Raw genomic sequence first — 25,837 nt, forward strand, 5'->3', positions numbered from 1 at the left:
AGGCATCGACCTGAAAAGGAGCTTAATGGTTTGATAACGCTCTCAGGGAACGATGAGTTGGTGTCTTGGATAAGAGATGCTGAAATATTTCTATCCCTGTTTAGTCAGCTGAAGTTCTGGATGGACAGACCGTCAGAGGACGACAGGAAAGGAGGATTCAGATAAAGAAGAGATCAAACAAATAGAGCAAACTGAACAAAACAAAGTTAAAAAATGAATAATGAAATCAGTTAAAGGAATATTTCTGGGTTAGAGAGAGAGAGAGAGAGAGAGAGAGAGAGAGCGAGCTAAGCGCCAGCATCTGCGATATGGTGTCAATTACCTCAGAAAATAATTTCTCTCGTCGCAGTTGGTAAAAACAAAACCCAATTATGCATTTACAGTGGGGCAAGTTTATACTGTAGCTGTTGCCCCAAAGACTTCCAATGTACGTGTATTAATATTTTCTTTTCTTTTTTGTCGTTGTTTTAAGGATGTTACAATTACTTCTTTAACCAGGAATTTTCCTTTTATAAATTAAGTGAAAAAGAGAAAGGTTGAGAAAAGTGACAAAAACAAACAAACAAAGAAATGGGCTGTCAATTTAGCATTAATTTAGTGTGACTAATTAAATAACACAAATAAATGAAGTCACTGACAGCCCTAAAAATAAAAAGGGGGAAAGAAATAAAGGAAAGGAAAATGCAAGAAGACCTGAAAGTGAAGTTTATGTGGATGGAAGAGTCGGGAGGTATGAGGAAGAGGAGAAGGATGAAGAGGAGGACGGTGCGGGGTGAAAATGTGCCCCAGGGACCAGCGGCTAGAGAGGGACATGACCTAGAGGCGGAACAAAGAGGTCACAGAGGTCACAGCTTGGGAAGGTGAAAACACAAACACACACACACGCACACATAATCAATCAATTATGGTTGATTCTTTAATTAGAGGCATTTTTAATTGTGTTGAAATTAATCATTTGCAAGAATCAGATTATTTTGGGCTTGTCCTTTACCCATGACTTTTAGACTAAACTACTTTAACAACCAGTAGTTTATTCACCGTTTTGAATAAATCAATTAAATGCTGTTCACTCTCTTTACTTAATTATACTCAGCTGTAAATGACTCAGTTATATAAATTAGGTTATTTTGTTGTATTTAGTGTAAATTTATCTGTCATAGATTTTTAAAATTAGATTTTTTGGTCATACTTTAGATTAGGGACAATTTCTCACTATTAACTAACTATTAACCACGAATTTTGCCTCAATAATCTCCTAATTACTGCTTATTAATAGTTAGTAAGGTAGTTGTTAAGTTTATGTATTGGGTAGGATTGAGGATGTAGAATATATGGTCATGCTCAATAATGCATTAATATGTGCTTTATATGTACTAATAAACAGCCAATATCATAGTAATATGCATGCAAATAAGAAACTAGTTAATAGTGAGAATTGGCCCCTAAAATAAAGTGTTAAAGTTATCTGTATATTTAAATATATCTTAGCTTCACTACAAATTACTAGCAAAAAGGAGCCAACTACTTTTTCCAAAAGGCTTGACATTGAGAAGTTTGTAGTAATCTATAGCAGATTAGCTGCCAAAACACTGCGACACATTTTGAAGAGGTTTCATTTTTCAAGACTATCAAGTAGTCAAAAATACCCTTAATTTTAGAATCACCCATACACAGTGCATTCAACCGACTGCATGAGTGGAAACATGGAGATGAACAGAAGAGAGAAGGATTCCGTTCTCATGGAGCAACACAGCGTATCGTGTCCATATGGAGAAGAGGTACCGCAACATAATGAACCATTTCTCCTACACAAGGGAAAATCAATATCCGAGTACACCACACACAGCCACAGAGAATGCTGTTAGTGTTCAGGGTATCAGCGTGAACACACACACACACCAACAATGGGCATTATTCACAAAAAACAAGCAGAACAAATGTACGCTAATCATTCATAAATCCATTCTTACGTAAATTGTCACATAAGCACTATTCACACGGGATTAGTTGAGTTATTAACACAGGACGCCTGTGATTTCATGAACTGATTCAGATAGATCTTGAGATGAGATCATGAGATATTTGTAGTTCGTTTGTGTTACTAAGATCACAGTGTATATTGTCCAAATGTGGGTGCTTTCAAAGGTCAGGATATGTGCGTATATATGATTAATTTGGTACATTTTTGCCTGGTTTCAGAGACTAGTCCCAGACTAAAATGCATGTTTGAGCTGTCTTAACACAAATAACTCAATATCTTAAAATATGTCAGTGCCATTGTTTTGTCTCAAGATGCACACCAGTAGTGTTTTATTCTAAGGCACGCTTATAAAAGCTACTTAAATGTTAACTAAGTAGCTTAACTAAGGCCTAATCCTGGCTTTATTTAAGCCATGTCTGTGAAACCAGGCCTTTATAATATATTCTAAGTTTATACATTATTTATAATATTTTATATGCCTGTATGTAATGTAATTGATTAATAGAAGGAATTAAGAAGATGATCCTCTTTTTATGTCAGATGGGACGTCAACAGTAACAAACTATTATTTCACCCAGAAAAGTTGCAAAAAGGCACAAAATCAAATAAAGTTTCACCGACCAGAAATTTGAGAAATTTATTAGCTTTATTTATAGTATTTAAAAAAGGCCAATATATATATATATATATATATATATATATATATATAAAAATATATATATTTTTTTTAATTTTTTATTTTTTAAAATAAAATAATGCAAAGTGTAGAAAAAAAAAAAATACTACTATCGTACATATTCTTACCCGGGACTGGATGTCTCAGAGGATGCCCGAGTTAGCGAAAACTTATTAGAACAGGATTGAATGGCACAAGAGAGAAGGAGAACGGGATCTGAAAATGTTGCGAGCCGAATTTGAATCTACAAAGTCCATTTGAGGACCGTATCTCTCAGAGCATGCATGGTGTCTGCTACACCACAGCTCAATTTAAAGTGCCAAATTGGCCCAGTATTTATACTGTAATATCACATTTTATGTGGACAGTGATCTGGCCTTTAAAACAGATAGAGAAGTTCTCATTAAAAGGCTTCTCATTAAAAGAGGGTTATATGGAGTCCTGCAGGCTGGACTCCAAATGCAACTGTTTATTTTCAACCAGGCATCCATCGTTTCTGTCCTGCGTGTAATCCAACTCCAACAGGCAGGGTGTGTTTTATTTTTATGATGCGCTCCCACCTATTCTGGGCCCTTATCCAGAGAGAGTGGTAATATCCCTGTCGGTGGCAGGGGGGAGAGAGAGGCACCGTGCCCGCTCTGGGGGCACTGGGACGAGGGCAGATGGAGAGGAAGGCTGCCCTGGAGGAAGCCACTTGCTGGAGCTCTGTGCAAACAGCCCTCATCAATCTCTTTCATCCTTAAACGCACTGAAGGGAGAGGAGATGGAGTGTGCCGTTTACAGATCAAACACTCACCTCACCGTCCCTCAGGACAGGCTGCGACACACACGCGCTGGCGTGCGTACAAACAAACTTTCACTGAGAGGAAGTAAATCTATTGCAATACTCCCAAACACACATTTCTCAATACTGGTTTTAAAAATTCGCACATGCTCATAAACAGACAATCATGCAAACATCGAAATCAATAAATGGCTAAAAAGTCTATGTTCGTCTGTGCTGTTTTTAATTGGTTTCCAAACGTCTCTAATTTCATTCACCAGAGGTCTTTAGATGGCATAGATATCAAATTGCTAATAAGGAAATATTACTCAAATAACAAAATTGACACAAAAATCGCTCATTGCTCTTTGGCTTTCTCATTTGATAAGCCCTCTAAAACAAAACAGCAATACAAAGTTAGGCCTAAAAAACAGAAACCTTACAATCAATTTAAATAACATTTACTATAGATTCTACTGTGTTAAGATGCGAGCTATAACGTGCAACACAACAATTTCAAGTATTTATCTGTCACGTTGGAGCTAAAATTTGAATATGAAGAATATATCATAGCAATATTATAAAAGAATATGGCCACATGTCCACCAAAGCGTTTTTAGCCAGCGTTTTTTATTCAGTTGAGATGCTTTGCTTGCTTGAAAACAGTTGGAAAATACGCCAGCTACACCGCTTTTGTGGATATGATAAACAAATGAATGTTTTGGTATCATTTAAATATACACTACTGATTTAAAAGTTTGGCGTCAGATTTCTATATGAAATGAATGCTGCACAACTGTTTTCAACATTGATAATAATCAAAAGAAATGTTTCTTGAGCACCAAACCAGCATATTAGAATGATTTCGTTGTTATTAAACTGTTAAATTAAAAGCAACAACTTTTGACACACAGCGGATAAACGTCAGTTTTAAAACAATGTTCCAAATTAATATTTCTGGTCACACATTCCAGCAGCTCTGTTTCCCATGATGCATCACTCAGCTTGAGCACGCACAGATATGGGTTCAAGGTGTGCGGGCGTACATATGTACAGATGGAGGAGGTGAGACGGGCTGCTGTGTTAGGCAAAGTCAAAGGGCAAAGTCACTCACACTCTTGCGTATGTTGACGCGAGGTTTAGGGACAGGTTTGGAGGGTTTGCTGTCGAAGCTCTCGGGAAGAGTGGATGACCCGTGGCCGCTCTTTCTGGCCTGAAGGGCCAACTGATACGCCACCTCAAACGCCTGGCCCAACGTCAGGATAATCTCATAGGCTAGATTCTGTAAAAAACACACGCAGAGGCGATGAGAGACGCTTTTTCAAAAATCAACTCGCAAATCACTCTTGTGGTGATCTAAAAATGTTGAGAAACCCTTCAAGATTTGAGTTCAATTCAGTGCTACTACATTTGGCAGCATTTTACCACTTTTCTTCCATAATTTCAGAGCTTAGTGATTTTTAAATGATTAAAAACATGCTTTAAGCATGTTATAAATGATTCATGTGTTGTGACTAGCTGATGCACAGACAGCTCTGTGGTGTTACTGTGACAGGCGGTAACACTGAAGACATCAGCTTACTAAACAGACATTTTCAACAAAAAAAAAACACCATAGCCTTTTAAGCTGACAAAAAGTATAGTTTGTGTTTAAAATGACTACACAGATACTATAAAATGTGACATTTAAGTTTTGATGAAAACTTGTCAGACCTACCAAGTGTTTTCATGGACAATTTTTAGAATCTCATCTTAGAAAATAGTTCAGAACTTAACACTAATATAAAATATAATATAAAATATAAAATTAATATACATTTAAATAATCAACAATACAAATGAACAATAGGCTACTTTCTGTTTTGCCTCTTATTTTGGCTTTTTTTTTTTTTCATTAATTTGATGATTCAATTTTTCTACTAACCTTTAAGTAATAATCAAATACATCTTCACCAATATATTTGTAATAATTTCATTTGTATTTATGAAATGTGGAATTCCTCAAACATGGTTTGCAACACTTGCGCATTTGTAAGTGAGCATTAATGGATGTTTCATTTTTATTTATGCTTTATCAGACATGGGTTTATTTATTATCTGCTACTCACCACATCGAAAGCTGTAAACACGTGGCAGTAATGATGGCTGGATTTCAGGTCCTTGGTGATGTACGCAAATGTGGACAGATCTTCAGGGTCCTGCGCGGCACACGAGATATTCCTGATCTCATGCTCGGCTATGATGTTCTGAACATCGGAGAAAGGGACAGAAATAAGTCCGATTTAAATGCACATTTGTTTAACAACAATATTTGTCTATACTACATGTCTACTAGGACTAAAATATGATTCAAAAACAGCTAATAAATTGGCTTAGAGTGGCACTTTTTGTGAGATCTAATCAACGCTTTGTCAGAATAATGTAATGCTCTATCTTTTTTTATTTAATGACATGCAATTTATTGTGATTGATTATTCAATTACATTTTTTTATTGACTGACAGCCCTAATTTCTATCTTATAAAGGAAGATGAAAGTTCCGATTATAATCTGTATAAATTGAGACATTATACAGGTAATGGCGGATGATTACCTTGTTAGTGGCATCGATAAACTTGACTCCCTTATAGGAGACAGACAGTACTATGGTGGGGATCTTCTTCATCTGTTCTGTAGACTTCTTACGGAGAGGAAGAGAGGAGGAGAGATCAGCAGACAGTCTTACAGTCTCCAACATTAACATTCATGAGGCCCCATCACACACTGACTGAGATCTGCTTTATACAAACTCAAACACACACTAAATTATTTACACATAATGCCCTTCAATACCCTGCAATAACCCAGATAGAGTGCCATCTCATGGGACAAGTAAAAAAGAGACAAAATAACATTGTGCACTGTTAAAAACGTGGCCTTATTGGGTTTGAACGTTGATGATGATATATACCGCATATAGTGTTGCTGGGAATAAAAATGGTTTAGCTGGTCTCCCAGTCTGGTCAGCCAATAGAAACCAAGCCGTCAAGTGCCCAAAACCTCTAAAAAACCAGCAAACCTGACCAGGTTGGGAGACCACCTCATGCTGCATGGGCATAAATCACATGCAGCCGAGGATAGTGATGAACTTCAGAGAATCAGAATTCATTTTCATATATTCCTACGCCGTCATATCAGCTGTCAGAGTGGGAAATATATTCATCTGGACCTCATTTCCCCTCTCGCTCTCACTGTCAGTGATTTCCCGTGGATTAGCGCCTCTCTACCGCTCTGTACCTGTCAGAATATTCTGCTTAAAACAAAGAGCGACCTAAATTTACACCTTCTGAATGTATTAATGTGTTTGTGAAGAAGCAAGGGACGGCAGGTCTCAAACTTTCTCTGCCTCATCGAAATGTGCAGCGGGGAGCAGAAAGGAGAACAGATGGTGTTTTACATGCATTCAAACACAGAGCAGGCGAACTGTCCTGGCGTGTTAAATAATCTAATAGGAACGGGGGCCCGGGGGCCCGGGGGCAATTGAAGTAAGAAAAGGTATTTTGAGGTAAAGCTAGGTTAATGCATTTATTCACTGTGGTAAGCTATGAGAAATTTGTCGATTATTTCCCTAAATATCGTCTTGCGTGAGTGTAAATCCCAAGTACGCTGTGTGCTCTCGTAGTCCTGTTTTCTCAATGACTGAGTCATAGTGACCTGAGGGCAGTAGGAGGATGACTAGACATGGTGACACAACTCTTACCCTCATTTTTGCACAGGCATCATGCGTGGATTCTGTACCGCGCAACTCCTTCACCAACATAGACCCCAGATACTGCAGAAGAAAACACAATCAGAAACTGAGAAACTCATTTATTTGTATTAATTGTATAATTTAAAAAAGTTGATAAAAAGTATAAAAATTATAATTAACCATATACAGTATATGTGTGTATGTATATAAATGTATGTGTATAAGACCACCTCAGTACTATCCTCCCTAAGGTTTTCTTTTCCAGCAGTTGGTGTGCACAGATTGTGTGTCACTGTGAGTACAACTTGTCAGATAAATCAATAACTGAATGGAAACGTGGCCATGTTCAACGAAGTGTGTAGGAACGGAAGAGATCGGTCGGAAAGAGCTTAGTTGTGCTGTGATCTGCTGAAGTGTTACGCTGCGCTGCTGGGTAGCAGACGAGGACAACCTTGAGAGCCAGCAGACTGTGTTTCACATGAAAGCAATCTGGAATCCACCATGCTGAGGTGTGACAGTATTTTGTAAAGCATTCCGTTAATGTAAAACCCAATCATTTTAAGACTAGATGAGACCGAAATGTTGACCGGCAAGACAGAACCTGTACTACTCATTTTCAATCGCAAAAATCTTATTTCCAAATCCAGTCTAGACCATTCATTTAGATTTACATTAATCACAGCTATATGATATTAATCAATCCCTTTTTGTATTTGTAGTTTAATCATTTTTATTTAATTGTATATTCCTCAGTATTCATAATTCTTCATTTTTATTACATTTTACTTAAATATTTTGTTGTAATATTTTTATTTCATTTTATTTAATTGTATTGAAATATTTTAGATTTCGATATTTTTATTTTATTTTACTTTTTGTATAATTAATTTATTGTAATATTTTAGATTTTAATTAATTAATTAAATTTATATTATATTTGCCAAGTAGAAATGTAAATGTATTGTTCACCAAAATACACTATAATGAGATAATGATCACCCAGCAAAGACTATTTACGAAAGAAGAAATGCAGGACAAAACATGATTTTTTCATATTAAGTCTGGACATTAAAAATAGAGCTAAAAAAAAGGGACGTCTGGTCACCCTATCAATAATCAAAGTACAGTATAATAATTGTCAGGTGAGCATCTCATTACTGACCTAATTTTAGGAACCATGAGAGTCAGAATCACCAGTTTAAGTCTAATATCAGTTTATACATTTTTTAAAGCATATTTTACTACTAGTCAGATCAGCATTGAATGAGAGTTTCCTGATTCCTTCACAGTTCAACACTGGGAACAAAACTCTTGACCTTTGGCCTCTGTGGTTCAGGCACACATACATGCATGGATTCTGTTCATAAACTCCATCAGTGTTTTTGGCACTGGAGAATAAGCCAATCAAATTTATATGGCTGTTGCTAGGAAACAGAGTGGGTTTATGTAAGCTAATACTAGAGATGCTCGGGCCCAGAGAGAGCTGAAAAAACCTGTATTGATTGAAGGTTAAAACACCATTATTCACCACTGAATAACTAATAGACTCGTAGATAGCTTTCACGGTCGCTTTTCTCTTTCGTTATCTGATGGCTTACAGGAGCCCGCCAAGGCCGCATCCACTTCTAAATTCCTCGTACACTCAAATTTCAAGTGTTTTTTTGGTTTCAGTAGAAGCATCTGAGAAACATTCATCATTTATCACTTATAAAACCCACACTTACATATGCTTCATAGTCACATGACTGGAATATAAGCTTCTCAGGATGGTGCTGCCAGTACTGCACCGGCGTAGATGATGTCGCCTCGTTTGGAGGTCGTAACGTGATTGGCTCACACCATTCCCCTTGCTAAAAAAAAGAAACAAAAAAAGGAAGTGGGAAAAAAACATAATTGTTTGTAATTATATCAAGGTCCAGCATTTAGGTTACAAAAGCTGAAGCTAGATATATACTGCAGGGTTCAGTAACTGAATAGTTGCTAAGCATTTCTTTTCTAAAGGCTTTTTTTTTTGTCGCTCTTTCAATCTATTTAATTTTTCCCTCTCTTCCTCTGTGTATATATATATATAGTCATCTCTTATGCTCATCAAGCCTGCATTTATTTGATCAAAAATACAGAAAAAAACGAACATTTATTACAATTTATTTTAATATACTTTAAAATGTCATTTATTCCTGTGATCAAAGCTGAATTTTCAGCATCATTACTCCAGTCTTCAGTGTCACATGATCCTTCAGAAATCATTCTAAGATGATGATTTATTATCAATGTTGGAAACAGTTGAGCTGCTTAATATTTTTTGGGAAATTGTGCTACTTTTTTTTTCAGGATTCATTGATAAATAAAAGTTAAAAAGAACAGCATTTATTCACAATATAAATATTTTCTAAAAATATAAATCTTTACTATCACTTTTTATCAATTTAGCACATCCTTGCTGATTAAAAATATGAATTTCTTTAAAAAAATTATATTATATAAATGTATTTTTATTCATCAATACATCCTAAAAAAAGTATCACAGGTTATAAAAACAACATTAAGCGGCAGAACTGTTTCCAACATTGATAATAAATCAGCATATTAGAATGATTTCTGAAGGATCATGTGACACTGAAGACTGGAGTAATGATGCTGAAAATTCAGCTTTGCAGCACATAAATAAATTATATTAAAATAGAAAACCACTCTTTTTAAATTGTAATAATATTTCACAACATTACTGTCTTTTGTATTTTTGATCAAATAAATGCAGGCTTGATGAGCATAATAAACGTCTTTCAAAAACATTAAAAATAGTAATGTTTCACACACAAGTACATCTGCTATAATCAGTTTCCTAGTTTTCTGGCCTTTTTCTTAGTCTCTCTCTCCCTCTGTGATGATATATGGAACCACGGGGAAAAACTGATAAATAACAACAACAATAATAATAATAATAATAATAATAAAAATGTAAATAAATATTTTCAGAAACTTACTAATAACATGATTTGTTTCAGTGCTGGATAATTAACTAACTAACTAATAAATAAATAAATATGTAACATTCTCCAGCAAATTTTAAATATAGATTCTATCACTTTTCACCGAGTACATTTACGATAATCATAGATTTCTGGAGCGGAGGGTTCAGAATGTAACTGAATGGTTGCTAAGCATTTGGTCTAAAGCCTTTTTGTCGCTCTTTCAATCTTTTTCTCTCTCTGTGATGATATATGGAGCCACAGGGCAGGAAAAACTGATAAAGGCTAAGAGGAAGAGGACGTAAGGGTAACCTTTTGTCATTACGTTCGGTGCAGTAACTCATTCTATTCACAATCACGGCAAAACACACAGGCACACGCATCACTGATAAGCTCACAAAGAGAGATCTTCGCCACAACACATTCACAATCGCAAACACACTTTTACACACCATGGCACTGATTTATTGAGATTCTATCAGGACACAAAGGTGCACAAAGCACAATTGATCACACCAACACACGCAGAGGGGAGTAGTGCACTTGACGCAAGTGCACTAACTCACCATACTGACTTGTGCCATCTGTCTCTCTAGTTTGGAGCGCGGGACGTCCTCGAAGTAGTTGTCGTTGCGTCTGCGTCGGGCGTCTGCCTGCATGATGAGATGCTGGACGTCCAGAGAGCTGGCGTTGGGGTAGCCCTGATTCAGAGACGGGGACAGCTGAGGGGGAGTGTGGTTCCCGGTGGGCTCCTGCGGGAGAGAGACAGAATTGTGGTTAGCAGGGTGGTTAGTGGAGAAACTGCCATGAGATGAATGGGAATGCTAACAGAGAGCTTATAGGGACTTTCATTCGAGGTCTGATTGTGTGCCTGGTTTTTGGTTGATGTTTGTGTTTGAATTCATTTTTTAGGCATATGACCCACTGTTTCTACGTCAGACAGCACTGAAAAAGAGGCTGAGGAGGCCTAGCTGCGTTTAAGAGCAGCTGTCTGATCCAGCCTGGAAGATCAAGTTAAATCCCTGGAGCGGATCAGGCCATAAGAATGCCAACGCTCTCAGGATAAGAGCAAATCACACAGCAAGTGACATTTTCTGTTTTCTTAAAAACATTTCTCTCTATAAACATTTTGAGGAACAGGATAAAAAAAAAAAAAATGCATACACACAAACATAAAATACAACATACAGACCCTTTCCAAAAAATTTGAATATCATGGAAAAGTTTATTTATTTCCATAATTCCATTCAAAACGTTAAACTTCCATAGATTATAGATTCAGGGCCCACAACTTAAACGATTTCAAGTATTTAGTTGTTTATTTGTACATAATTTGGGCTTCCAGCTCATAAAACCCACGAAAACAGGATTTCAAAAAATTTGAATATTACATGAAATCACACAGTAATTACACAGTAATACCATGGTCATTGAACCAGGTTTTGGTTCTTTTGGCAGTGTGGGCAGGTGCAAATCCTGCTGGAAAATGAAGTAAGCATCTCCATAAAGCTTGTCTGCTGAAGGAAGCATGAAGTGCTCTGAAAATGTCCTGGTAGACGACTGCGTTGAGTGGACAGCACAGTGGACCAACACCAGCCGATGACACGGCTCCCCAAACCAACACAGACTGTGGAAACTTCACACTGGACTTCAAGCATCTTGGATTGTGTGCCTCTCCATTCTTCCTCCAGACTTCTGGGACCTTGGTTTCCAAATGAGATGCAAAATTTTCTCTCATCAGAAAAGAGGACTTTGGTCCACTGTGTTTTATTAAATCCAGAGTCAACGCAGCCGTCTACCAGGACATTTGCAGAGCACTTCATGCTTCCTTCATTTTCCAGCAGGATTTGCACCTGCCCACACTGCCAAAAGAACCAAAACCTGGTTCAATGACCATGGTATCACTGTGTAACTACTGTGTGATTTCATGTAATATTCAAATTTTTTGAAATCCTGTTTTCGTGGGTTTTATGAGCTGGAAGCCCAAATTATGTACAAATAAACAACTAAATACTTGAAATCGTTTAAGTTGTGGGCCTTGAATCTATAATCTATGGAAGTTTAACGTTTTGAATGGAATTATGGAAATAAATAAACTTTTCCATGATATTCAAATTTTTTGGAAAGGGTCTGTATAATATGGGTGACATTTAGGATGAACATTCAATTTATCATTCTATCGTTGACTGAAAACATGACAGCCATAGTGTGAGGGGAGTTTCTGATTCATACTCGCCCTTAGAGAGATGGCCCGTGGTGGTTTCTGTGGAGGGTCTTCGTGCAGTCGATCTCCAAGTGATGCGAGTATTCTTTTCCTGTGGCCGATCAAATTAATCTTAAGAACCTGAAAGAGAGAGAGAGAGAGAAAAGTGAGTGCTGTGCATTTAGTCCTCTGTACTTTGACAAATTCACTACAGCCGTGTCACTATTTCAGCAGAAAAATGCTATTCTTTTATCACCACAATCAAGTTCCAAGCCAACATGAAATCAAAATTGACTTGCTTGTTAATAAAACTTCCTGGTTTATTCATAAAATAATATAAATAAAATAAAATAAAATGTAATTTTATCAATAATTATAATGATACATAAGTTAAATAAATAAATAAATAAATAATGAATAAAAAAAGTTTTCATAAACTTTGATAAAAATGTAACTTGCTCCAGTATATTTCCTTTCCCACTGATGTCACCTAGACTACACAGTATATTGTATAACGTTAACTCATGTTCGGTGTGCAATAAATTGTGAACAGTAATTCTTGCTGACTACCCATGTGCTAAATCCTCTAAAAAAGCCCTATGCCATATATCAATAAAGTAATTACATTTTGTTCAGTACAAACAGTGCCTTCTTTCCATAATTTCTTCAGTGAATTGAGTGTAAAATTACATAGACAGCATGTGCAAAATAAATTAGGCGGCCTCTTTATGTTCACTTCCTGTCCACAAGAGCTTTTGTATTATTGTCTGGGGTGCATCAGGGGTGTAATAATAATAATAAAAGATGGTCACTTAAGAACCATGGTCAATCTGATGAAACCTAAAGAACAGACGCACACACACACACACACACACACACACACACACACACACACACACACACACACACACACACAAACTCTTTCTTTTGCAACCTGTCCTATTTCTTTCACTCTCACCACAAACACACACACACACACGACAACCTCGATGAACAGGGAATTACTCCACCCAATTAATGAGCATTCATAAAGACTGAGCCATTACTGTAAACCAGGTTGCACAGAAGCATCAAATGCATGTGAAGAACCCGCTTTAGTCACAACACAGAACACACAAGGTGTCTTCTCATTGGCTGCCTTCTTCCTGTCCCTATAGCAACAATCTTCTCTAGCTTCATTTATAATGATCGCCACTATTTTACCCTAGAAAATTGAATCAATGGGAGGATATTTCCTTTCAGCATAATCATGGTTTTCCATTACGACATAGTGTCCGTGAACTGTCTGTCAGGTGACCTGCATGATGCTGATGAAGGAGCAGGGCTCCCACACGTCTTCACTAATAAAACAAATAAAAAAACGTATTTGCAAATTAATCAATTGAATAAATTCTGTGAATTGTGTGTTTTTGAATGATTCACTGAAAAAATTTATTGTCGAAATTCAGACACCTTTTGAGCAAGTTTTACTTTCCACATGAGCAATATTTCTAAATATTTCTGAATAAATATTTTAGAGCAGATCAGCTTGAAAAACATACATTCAATACAGAAATTTTCATTATTTCTTTTTTTTATTTACATAACAAAATATAAAAATTCCCTAAAATTGACCATGTTTTTCACAATCGTGGAAACAGTGTCAATATGGACTGAGCAAACGTACGTAATACCTACAGTATTTATACTGGGGTCTGAATATGTAACAGACAATTTAACTGAATTTTACTGATTGTTTGGAGACACTGTTATAAAAAGTAGTCCAGAATACTGAAATTCTTGACTTATTCCTGTTTGAAGGTGTGTGAATAAAGTGATAAGGTATGTTTAAGAGCTATTTTATTCATACATTTAATTCAAAATTAAAATTAAAATGAATTAAAACACAATTAATGAAAACTATAAATCCATAAAAAGATTGGAACCCCTCAAAGGTTCTATATAAGCACATGACAGAACAATTTAAGGTCCCAAATAGAACTTTCTCTTCTAAGAGTGTACATGTTTAGTTCTCAACCGTGTACTCGATTCCCCCCCAGTACCAAATCCACATCTGGCCAATCAAATATAGTACCAAAAACAGAAAGTAGCCAGTCCAAGAAAGAGAAAACCAAATGTTTGCAGGCTACATCATTGTTCATACTGGATATGCAAAATACATCCATCTTCATGTGCAGAACTACTTACAGGAGCCACGCATTTTAACGTTCTGTGTTAACGATCCCGTGTTTCTCTTCTAAGCCTCTCATGTCTAAAATCGATTTGTGTGAGGACGTTTTTGGACTGTGTGCACCAGAGGCTCATTAACCCGGTTTAAACCCTCTGGAGAATGCACAAACAAGCCAATCTGAAGCAGCCGGCAACCGGTCTCCCTCAGGCCCATGCTGGCCAGATTACAGGTGGTTAGGGCAACAGAGACTGGAACTGGACAGAAAACCCTTCAGGACTACAGCAGGATGTGTGCTCGCTGAAATTAGACATTTTAGGAGTTTAAACCACACAAAATGTGATTTCAATGTGCCTGGAGCATTCACATGAGAAATAAAGCGCAAAAGAACACTGCTATGCATGTCTGATATAGCCAGAATTGTGTTTTTGACTATTGACAAAGTCTGGTCCACTTGCACGTTATTCTGACCATGAAATATTCCTGCCTAGTTTTTGGTAGTGCTGGACAATATAGAGACATAAAAGTACATATATATTACTTACATAATTCAAAACCACTTAATACACACATATGTTCTTATAGGTATTTAATCTGAAATACCGTAAAACACAATATAATCGGTCCCATTTAGGGTATGTTTTTATAGTATTCGTTGATATATTTAATTGTGCATGTTCATTTCGTCTATTTTTATATTTTTACCTTTGCCATCATCTAACACTGATAAAGTTATTCTTTAAAAAAACACACCCATTTAATTATACTTTAATGTATTCTTTAGCAAATATGCATTTTTCATGCTATATAATAATGTTATTCCTAAAATTACTTCTAGTATTTAATTTTAGTATTTATAGGCTATATGTATTTATTTAAACAAAATTGTATATCATTTTAATATTGACCATAGCATGCAAATAATTGTTTATTTTTAAATGATTTATAATCAAAAGTTTGTATAGACCTTTGATTGTAGCATTTTGACTAGAAAAGTTCCTTGCAGGCAATAATTAGCAGCCCTTGTAAACTTTTACAGTACAGCCAGCCAATCAGAACAAAGCTTGCTATCTAAAGAATGCTCATGCCATTCTTGTAGCCAGTGTGCATCAGAGGCACAGACTACAGATACGCAGAACTTAATATAAGCTATTTATATTCCCGCACGCATGCCATTGCAGGAAACGGACAAACAAAAGGAGAGAAAACAGGAGGAAATGAACAAAGAGAGTATGCAGAGTGTGTAAGGTTCAGTGCTGCCTTACTGCAAGACAGTAAAAAGCAGAGGAGATTGAATTTCATTTAAATGCAAATGTGTAGAGAAGGCTGCAGCGAAGATGCAATGTGGCATAGAGGAATACTGTACAGACCGGACGACAGCGCAAACGGCTCTATCACGCGAGAGGCGCTCGGATGATATGCATAAGCCTCACATTACACATGCAGCAGGGGTGATAAAGAGAAGCAGCCATGTGTTTTAATCACTGCGACTGCTTGTGAACATCACCGCACCGCCGGGTACAGTATGCTGACTGCAATCCTGTATCTTAAAGCTACTGAGAGCTGCATCCTAATTTACATACTAACTGTACTATATAAGGATTCATAGTGCACTGAAAATAGCATGCTAAAGGTGCCTGGATGGCTTTTTCTGTAGATTTTCATGTATACGTGAATTAGTGGGTTAATTCTGACCAAAGGCCCTTGTGCTACGGAAAAAGACTTTGTGACGGTTCTCTTTCGACTTTTTCAGTAGTAGTTTTTAAGTGTTTGAACCTCAAAGTATTAATGAGGCGCCTTAAATAAGCATGAGCAAAATAAATTTGTTTAAACCGTTCTCTTATACAAATTGGTGCATTCGATTCAATTCAATTCACACATATTTGTTAACTTCATATTTCATGATTAAATTCAAAGGTAATCCTTTAGCTAGATGTTAACCCTATACAAACGGTACATGAATAAGAGGTCTGTTAAAATAGTTTTTAGAAACTGATATAAAGCTAAAAAGAACATTAAATCAATTTTAATAAAAAGAAAACAAATAAGTAAACTTTATAAGTACTTTATATTATGTTGCTCTCAGTCTATAATTTACCTATGAATAAATTACTCCAAATAAAAACTGTCGCTGCATCCGAAATCGAACACTTCCCTACTATATAGTATGTGAAAAGCAGTACACCAACAGAGTACTATGACTGAATACATCTTTGAAAAACAGTAGGCAAAAAGTACCTGGATGACCTACTGCTGTACTTCAGCAAAGATGCGCATTTTCTCATGGGAAATAATACATTCCCATAAGGTCACATGACAGCTAAAACATGGCGGATGTAGTACGTCGGAATTTCATTCATACCATCCATATTCATACTATATAGAACATACTTTTTTAAACGGTCGCAAAGTAAATACAAATTGAAATAGTAGACAGCAGGCTATGCGATTTCAGACACAAGCAGAAAGAATAGAACCTGTTAAGTGTGTAAACTCTGACTGTTAAACACGCAGTTGCTTTTCAGGACAATATAGTGCATCTGCCGTTCTCCAACAGCACACTGCTGACCTTTCAAAAGCAAAATTTTAATTTGCGACAAATGAATGCAGCCAAATGAGTGTTTATCTGCCAGCCAGTTAGGCCTATTTGACACCTAATCAGGCAGATCCTCATTGTGCATTCATTGGACAAAGAAAATCAGGGAGTGTGTGAAAGATTTGGCCGCTCTGTGAAAAGAGAGAAGCACGCACCAGAGAGGCCATTGACATTTGTACACAATAACTGGAGTACTGCTAAAACATTCATCCGTTTCATGCGTAATGGAGTCTTGTGCGGTCTCTTCCTTTCTGTGGGTGTAATTGCTGCAGTGTTGGATGTAAAATGACAGTTAATCCCATTAGATTAGAGAAAGTGAGCAGGAAGCAGGTCTGAAGAGGGATTAACCTCTGCGGTCCAGCGGCAGGAGAGTAATCTCCACACCAGACCCACACAAACTTCAGTCTGAAATATGACATGGACATCCTTTAAGGGGCTGATAGATACACACACACACACACACACACACACACACACACACACACACACATACCAGTTAAATATGCAGTGACAACCATAGAGTATGTACATCATTCGGCAGCTGATTCTCCACAAACATTTCTCACTTCCCCAACTTATAAACATTTTTACTTATAAACGTATTATTAACAAGTAATTTAAGTAATTTAATGCCGGTTAATGTAAATGTAAATGCAGTAATAGTAAATAATAACTTTTTTTAACCACTAAAATTTGAATAATCAAGATGGTCTCAAAGATGAACTCAAAAAGCTTCTTCAAAAAAGTGGTTGTCAGCAGTATTTGGTTCCATTTTCATAAGTAATGTCCACTTATCATAATCCAATCGATTCTTGATTGATCCAATCTTACAATCGTCTTGTTGAACATCCAAAATCGCTCGGAAATACGTCATATGGGTATGAGCTGCAAATACCGTTTGAAGACTGCAAAGCGAAAGGTTAAAACTCCATACGTAAAATGTCTCTATAAAGATCAAGCTCTTTTTTAAAGGTCAGGTCAGGCCAAAGCAATACTCCACAGCCACATAACTCTCTATGATCTCATTCTGGAGGCACCAGCAGACATAAGTAATAGAGCTCAGAATGAGTTGTGGTATGGATGAGCAGTTCCTACTAATTGAGGGAGCTGAGGCGCAGAGGCCTGTCTGATGGGGAGGATGTGAATACAGTACTGTTTGTGCTTACAGCAGCATTCGTGCATTGGATTTTAATGAACTGGGAAACACAAAGTCCTTCTTATTCGCCTGCTCACTCAGTTTTCCACCTCTATCCCACAATCCAACGCTCAACATCCGAACAATCATCTTGCCAGTAACCAAGATCACCATCTGAATAGTCCCTATTTTTAGTTTTAGTTTTAATATCTTTAGCATAACTGCTTTAAGAGACGAAACTTCTCTGAGAAGGTTTAAGCATGCTGACATGCTACAGTGTATTCACAACCAATAACAACCACAACCAGTGTGTGTTTTCTATTCTTTCTTTTAATTTGATTATTCTTAGCTTCACTGCTTTAAAGAGGAAGAATTAAAAGACAATTTCTCTGAGAGGGATTTAGCATGCTAACTGCTAACATGAGCATTTCTAAGACTATGCGAACTGTTGAACTGTTCAAACAATTCACTGACTAGTCAATTATCAAAATAAGTTGTTTTTCACATTGCTACCACCACCGTTTCTTCCATTGTTTTTCTCTCTCTGATGGGCAACATGCGAAGCACATTGATTGGCTAATGAGCTGTAAAGCTCACATGATTGGTTGAATGACCTTTAAGCCCACGAGAACCAGCCGTGAGCACTTTGGTTTCTTCTGCTTGACGTCACCCTTCCATCTCAATCTCTCTCAGTACCTCAATATTTTTTTCTCATGGCATAAAATCTTTCCCTTGAAATGCTAAATACCATGTGGCGTGTCTGCCTTGCTACAGCGGACTGAATGTAGAGAGCCAATCACAGCAGACATAACAGGTTTTTATTGCCAGCATTACTAGCCAACACAACCCACACAGTGAACGTAATGAGGTCTTGTGTACGTGTGTGTACATTGTGTCCACAAATCTTCCTGATCTCCTGCGTTCTGGGGCTACTTTAGCGGTCTACACGGATTTGCTTGGAACAGCACTAATTTGTTCGTTTTTCATCACTAGTATTGGCGGTTTTCAGGCCGCTGAAGGACGTCGGTCCAGTGGATGTCACTGATGCTGCTTGGTGTCCAATCACAACTAGCCTCCTCAGGAGCCAAATCCAGTACCAACCATTGCAGGTATGATTCAAACAAGCCCGAGGCCACCATCGTCACGGCAACTCGCCGTTATCCGTCTCAGATCCATTTATAACCAGCGCCTCCCAACCAGGGGACAACTGGAAAGGAACCAGAGCCTGCCAGTTACCTAGCAACTATGGAGCGAGTGCTGGTGCTATGCGTAAAAATCCAGCAGGCCTCTGAGGCAACGTAAAGGATATACAGCAGTGCGCCAGACCAATGCTGTGAGGTTTGACTGTGAGTGAGGACATGATGAGCCAATGAGGGGACGTGTCACATTTCTGCCTTTACCAATGATAATAAGGAAATGCAGCGGTGTGAATCCTGCTCTATGCAGGGATCAGAAGGAATCAAGAGAAAAAGTCAGCTTCCAACACAAAGACGAGGAGAAAAAAAAAGACGTCATGACAGTTTCTCTCGTTTCTCTCTCACTACACACGCATTCTCACTCTTTCTCTCACACACTCCTACTCATTCTTGCACACGAACCCACAGACATGCCAGACCAAGAATAAAACTGTGGAACATGCAGAAAAATCGAGCAGAACATCAGTAAGAACACTGTGATTTTACTCAATAGTAAAGACGTACAAAATTGCATGTTGCCAAAAATGACTAGTTGGTGGGTGGCTTGAACAACTAGTCGACTAATCGGCCTTTAGGAAACAAATAGGCTGACCCGGTCAGATACATTTCTTACATTTCAATTATTTTAGTGCTGATTCTTTAAAGGGAATTAATTTAAAAATACTTTTCTGGAAGACTTCTACCGTAACACCTTTTTTTTTCCAGTTATATACACACTACCATTCAGAAAGCTCAAAAGAATAGCATAAAAAAAAAAAAAAAAATCTTTAGTAACAATATAAATGTCTTTATGCTCTCTTTGATCAATTTAATGCATCCTTGCGGAATAAAATGTCAAAAAAAAAACAAAAAAACTTTTGAACGCTACCGTAAATACATTTAATATTTTTTTTTGGACAACCATCTGACCCATCTGTACTAAATAGGCCACTAGACCATTTTCACGTAAATGAATAAGAAATGTAATGCCCTAATCCAATATAAATCAAATCAGTAAAGCAATCACGCAACACATAGTACATCAAATCCATTTCAAATTAATCTCATAAAGTGATCATCTGAAACAGGCTTGCTTGTGGTGTTAAGAATGTAGTTTTAGTCTGCGCTAGCCGCTGTCGACAGCGACATAAGGACCAACAGCAGGCAGATCAACAGCATTAGACCGACAGCCCTGTCACATCCTGCACAGCACCAGGCCGATGATTGGATCCAAGCTTCAAAACACCACAGGATAAACCAGCAGAGGGCCTGGAAGTGTCCTAGCATGACGTCTGCACCCTACACGGAACCATAGATCTTGCTTTTATATAAGCGGGAACTCTTAACTGCACAAATACTTACTCTTGAGTGGCTCAAAATGCTCAAAAAAGTCAGACTTGACTACTGTATCCTGTTAATGTGGTGTAAAATCACTAGCTAAGAAGGCAGGAGGAGATTTACACTCAACTGACTGATGTCAGGTCTGATATGACTGGTCTGATATGATCTGTGCAGACGCTGCAGTCAAGTACTGCATGTGTAAAACATTCCTTCAAAGCCAATATGAAGCGGCATTCGAAACCCATTTCATTTCCACAACATGGGACGTTTCTGAGCGAGACGGGATTTCAAGTTGACATCCGCTGCAGAGAAACTTCAACCAAAACCTCCAGGACAGATTGGACTGTCCAGAGAAGAAGATGATTCTGGGAAGTAGTTTGGTGTTTGGTCTATTTATTTTAAGAAGGACTGTGTGTTCTTCCTTCTAAACTGCAGATTTGATCCTTCAAATTCAACAAAAATCTGTGGAACGCTTGAAGACAGTGAAATAACTTGCTCTGTGGCTGGACAAGACTGAAGCCATGCTGAATAATTGATCAAAAGATAAATGCTATACAGGCTGCTGTGAGTACACACACACACACACACACACACACACACACGCACGCACGCACGCACGCACGCACGCACGCACGCACGCACGCACGCACGCACGCACGCACGCACAGGAATCTAAGCTCTGTACTTCACACTGGAAGTGAAACTACTAATCAGTATGTGCAAAAAGTTATAAAATTGACTTTTTTCCTCCTTTATTTTGGCTTTGACATCACAGCACAGGGATGTTCCTGAGGGGCCAATCAGCTCAAATCGTGATGTCATAATGTTATTTTATATGCACCCCAGGTGATTGGCTCAAAAATTAGCAAAGATGGCAGACTTCAAATCACATACGCCAGTCAAGCAACTGGGATTACAGATCTGATTGTGAGTAACTTGGTTTATATTCAATCATCAGTTGTAGCTAGTGTAAAATGACCCAGTTAAAGAAAAGTCTAGAGTTTACCTGAATTCATAAGAGTGCATTTTCAGTCCACACTGCAGTGCTGTACCTTCAGACTTGTTAATGCTAATCCGTATAAGGTGTGTGAAACTAGAGCATCCGCGAACCACTTCCTCCATTCCTCTGACGGAAAAACCATCTGGAACTGTAGTGAACTACATAAAAGCCCCACCCAGGTAAAAAAAAATTAAAAATACCCCCAAAAATTCCAAAAATCTAGCCTCCGGCAAAGTTAAGGAAAGAGAAGCTCTGTGGGAACATTTTGGTGAACCCTCAGAGACTTCCAAGCTTATTGGCAGCTTTATTTCTGTTATGAGAAAGCTTACACCTCAAGCCCCATCCACATGTGGATAGCGTAGCTGTGAGATTACGTTTAATACACCAGGGCTGATCCACAGCACAGCAGGTCCCACTTTCATTATGCAACACCGCCTCACTGCTGTTCTGTTCTGATCCTTCGTGACTCTTTCACTGCTGACTGCAGAACTGAACTAATGCAACCTAAAGGAGACGTCTGCCTGCTCTTTCATCTCATAGTCATCCTCACCGCCGCACCATCTACAGATTACGAGGGCCATGAGGTTAACGCTTCGGCTTTAGAAAAGTCCAGGCAAGTGAATACACGCACACAACAATGAAGGAATGTACATGGGCAGCTGAGGCATTCTGTGTGATTCATGGCAAAATTATATGAATGTATATAAAGTGTGTATTTTAAGCCCCGTAAGGTAACCATTTCTGTTTTTCGTATTTGTTTTAAGCATTCACAATATTATGTATATAGAACTATATAAATTCATAAAATAAAATATTTCAAATAAAGAACAAATAAAAAATATTTTTTAGAAAAAAAATGAAATACATTTATAAAATCATTAAAAACAATCATTAAAAACATTGGAAATGAATATGAATGTTCTCATAAAATGCATTGTTCATTGGGATTTTTGCTAAAGATTATTTAATAGTCTTATTGAATCTTTCATAAAGATTAACTTTAAGTGAATGTTAAATGACAGCAAAAGTCATCTTAATGTAAAAATAGGGGAAATTAGTAGCATTTACTATTAAATATCCAGTATCAGTTGAATTTTGTATCAGTATCAGTTCTAATATTGCAAATCTTTATTTTTTAATAAAAAAAAAAAAGACTATTTTAGAAGTTTCTTTGGTGTGACAATTACATTTTTGATCATACAAAGGTTTCATGTAGCTCAATTAATATGAGCTCATAAAGCTGCATGGATGATAATTATGAAGCAATTGTCCTGGGAAATTGACATGTCCTGCGGAATGACATGCAATACTCTGTCTAAAACTATTTTAAATGTCAACTATCCACATACACAGACTCAAACTAAGGCATTCACCACTGCATGTGAACACACACACATTATATACTGTAAACTTAACAGCGTACAATCGAGTGTGATGCGTAAAATCACCAAAGTAATAAAGAAACTACAGTATGGTGCAAAGTAGCTGGTGATGACAGATTACTCAATGACATAATAAAGAAACAGCGAATGTTTAGCAATAAAAGCAGGTGAAAATGCAGGAAACAGTGGCTGGTGCTGCAGCGAGTAGAGAACAAAAGCTTTAACAGTGCATTAATCTAAAAAAAACAAAAACAACTAGAGGCAGCGCAATCCCTTATAATCCACCTTCTGCTTCACTCTTCCTCTAGTGCCAGTGACTTACCCAGAGTTTCGCCGCTCATTCGTGCAGTCAAGTCCTCCGTTCCCAAACATCCAAGTGTCCTGACCTGCGTTGACAAGCTGCCTCAACTCTCTGGCTCTCTTATAAAGCCCTGTGATGCATCACCTCAAAGCTCATACAAACATGCATATTTGTGTGGCAACAGATCTTTTCACAGTCTTTCTTCTCCAGACTCCTCACGCTATCAAACCACAGAGGTTTGTACTCCAGCAACAACGATCTCTGTCTGAACACGTCACCCCTTTCTCCTCCTCCTTCTGCCTTCTCTTGCTCCTCATTCACGCTCTCCGCCTGTTACTATGGATACCCTGCTCCCATCCAGCGAGAAGCTGTGTGTTCGCGTGCCGTAGCGTGCGTGCAGCGCAGGTGACCGTTTCCTCGGCTTGTGAAGCAGTGTGAGACGGGAGAGCGAACGTCCTTAACTCACTCTCTCCGCCTCACTCTCCCATATCTGTTTCCCCTCCCTCCCTCTCTCTCTCTCTCTCTCTCTCCCTCTCTCCGAAGCTTCATTGTTTAACACGAGTTCCAGTGCTCGGCAACTGCACACTGCAGTAAGATTGCGATGCATTCATCCTGGTGTCATTTGTTCTAATCATCTCAAGTCTGGTTGACAAAATGTCAGGAGTTGGCTTGTTGGGAAACATGACTGTCATGTTTACACTGATACACAAACACCAACAGGATTAACACACTGATCCAATGAAACCCAACAAGCGTAGAAGTTGTGGTTTGTTGGGGCAGCCTGAAATGGCCTAAATCCAAATGGCTTGTGGTCTGTTCTACTCCTTAAAGCTAGTACACAAACAACGACATGGCAATTATGGCTCTCAACATTTGAAATGCGCGAGGGAAATAAGTAGACTGGGTAAACCCAGCCCAATCTGCCGGCGATTTGATTTCGCCCTGAAGCTCAGGCTGGAAACCTGTACATTCTTCTATCCTGCTTCCGTTACAAATTTGCGGGGACCAATCACAAACTGGCTTATCCACCTGGCGCGCTATTGGCGGGTTTAATCCAATCCAATTCCTTTTAACCTCTCGACGATGCTCAATGGCTTCTTTAGTTTAGCAAACAAATCGCTCGAGTGGGTGTAAATACCACTAACTTTCATGTTTTTTTTTGCACAACCTGCAAAAATCGCTCGATGCCATTGACCGCTGATCAATGCTCCAAACCAACACGTTTGTCGTTTCCTACCTGGAGTTTTCGCTGCAAAGTACGTTCACCTGGATCGTTGGTCTGATTGGTTGAAGGACTATCCAATTGCGTATAGAGTCATTTGAACTATGCCCGTTGATCAAGCCTCTTGTGCAGTAGAAAATACAGAGCAGACTCCCCAGACTAATGTTCAGTCTTAAAAGATTGAGCTTGGTCTGGTGATAGCCAGACAGGTTATACTGTATAAAGACACCTGACGGAAATAGATTTCTGCAGCAGCGCTCTTTACTTGCCTCACAAGCACAAAAAAACATTTGTCAAACTGCATCAAAAATGCTTAAAGCATTAGCATTAGAAATGAGCATGCAATAATACGTTTCCATTATTGGTTGATAATTTGTGCAGTTTTCACTGTATAATATATCATCTGTACCATATTAGTTATCGGTCGAGATTAGTTTTTTTTCTTTTCTTGTTAATTATGATAAATGATTGCTTTTATGTAAATGAAAACTCTTAACTGCACAAATTATCAACCGGTAATGGAAACTTATTAGTGCATGCTCATGATTTATTGCTCAGATCCGCTTTTTTTGTAGCTGTTCACATTGTTGTTATAAATGTGGCCAATATCAGATTCCAGTGCGAACAGATCATGGTCCTGGACTGACCTGTGTGCGCGAAAAGAACGACAAAAAGACGTCACGCAGAACGCTGTCATATGGAAGTAAACAAGGAAGCCATTAAAGTAAGCGATTACCCGTTTAGTTATAGTGCGATCTGCTGTGGAATCCAGCGAATTGTTGCGCAGGCAATATAAAAATACAAAGACGAGGATGCAAAAAAAGAGAGAAAAGTTTTTAAACATTTATGATACGAGCCCTTGTGTTTTGCTTGTATATAGAGCTGTCTCTGTAATACTTGTGAGCTCTGACACATCACTGTCCTTCACTGCCTTTCTCAACTGTCTCGATAACTTCGGGTAACTGACTCCCATGAGCGCAGAATTGTAAGAATATTGCTCTAGAGTGACGTACTGTAAGTCGCATGAATTCCGATATGACTGTTCAGACTGAGGTCGAATTGCAAAACATCTGACTTGCATTTAGGACCACATATGAAAGTGGCACAAATCAGAATTGAAAAGATCAGATTCCATGTGATTTTGTGCTGTTCACACTGTCATGAGAAAAACAGATCTTGTGAAAAAAACAAAACATA

The 25,837-nt window shown here is 37.9% G+C and overlaps 1 protein-coding gene across 6 annotated transcripts in view; it reads right to left on the bottom strand.

Annotated features, from left to right (window-relative positions):
* The window catches only part of anks1b (ankyrin repeat and sterile alpha motif domain containing 1B), a 174,912-nt gene that overhangs the window by 4,423 nt on the left and 144,652 nt on the right, over positions 1-25,837 (bottom strand). For 3 of the 6 annotated variants that reach the window (XM_082167782.1, XM_082167785.1, XM_082167786.1), the window contains 7 exons: positions 12,355-12,462; positions 10,685-10,870; positions 8,874-8,999; positions 7,159-7,230; positions 6,013-6,099; positions 5,529-5,666; positions 4,535-4,702 (listed from right to left, as the gene is read on the bottom strand). In XM_082167782.1, coding sequence (XP_082023908.1) covers positions 4,535-4,702; positions 5,529-5,666; positions 6,013-6,099; positions 7,159-7,230; positions 8,874-8,999; positions 10,685-10,870; positions 12,355-12,462 — 885 coding nt within the window. Of the gene's footprint in view, positions 1-4,534; positions 4,703-5,528; positions 5,667-6,012; positions 6,100-7,158; positions 7,231-8,873; positions 9,000-10,684; positions 10,871-12,354; positions 12,463-23,439; positions 25,752-25,837 lie in introns of those variants that run through there. The other 3 variants (XM_082167787.1, XM_082167784.1, XM_082167783.1) reach the window with 3 other exon arrangements.

Source organism: Leuciscus leuciscus (assembly GCF_965113295.1).
Source record: "Leuciscus leuciscus genome assembly, chromosome: 4".
NCBI classification, from domain to species: Eukaryota; Metazoa; Chordata; class Actinopteri; order Cypriniformes; family Leuciscidae; genus Leuciscus; species Leuciscus leuciscus.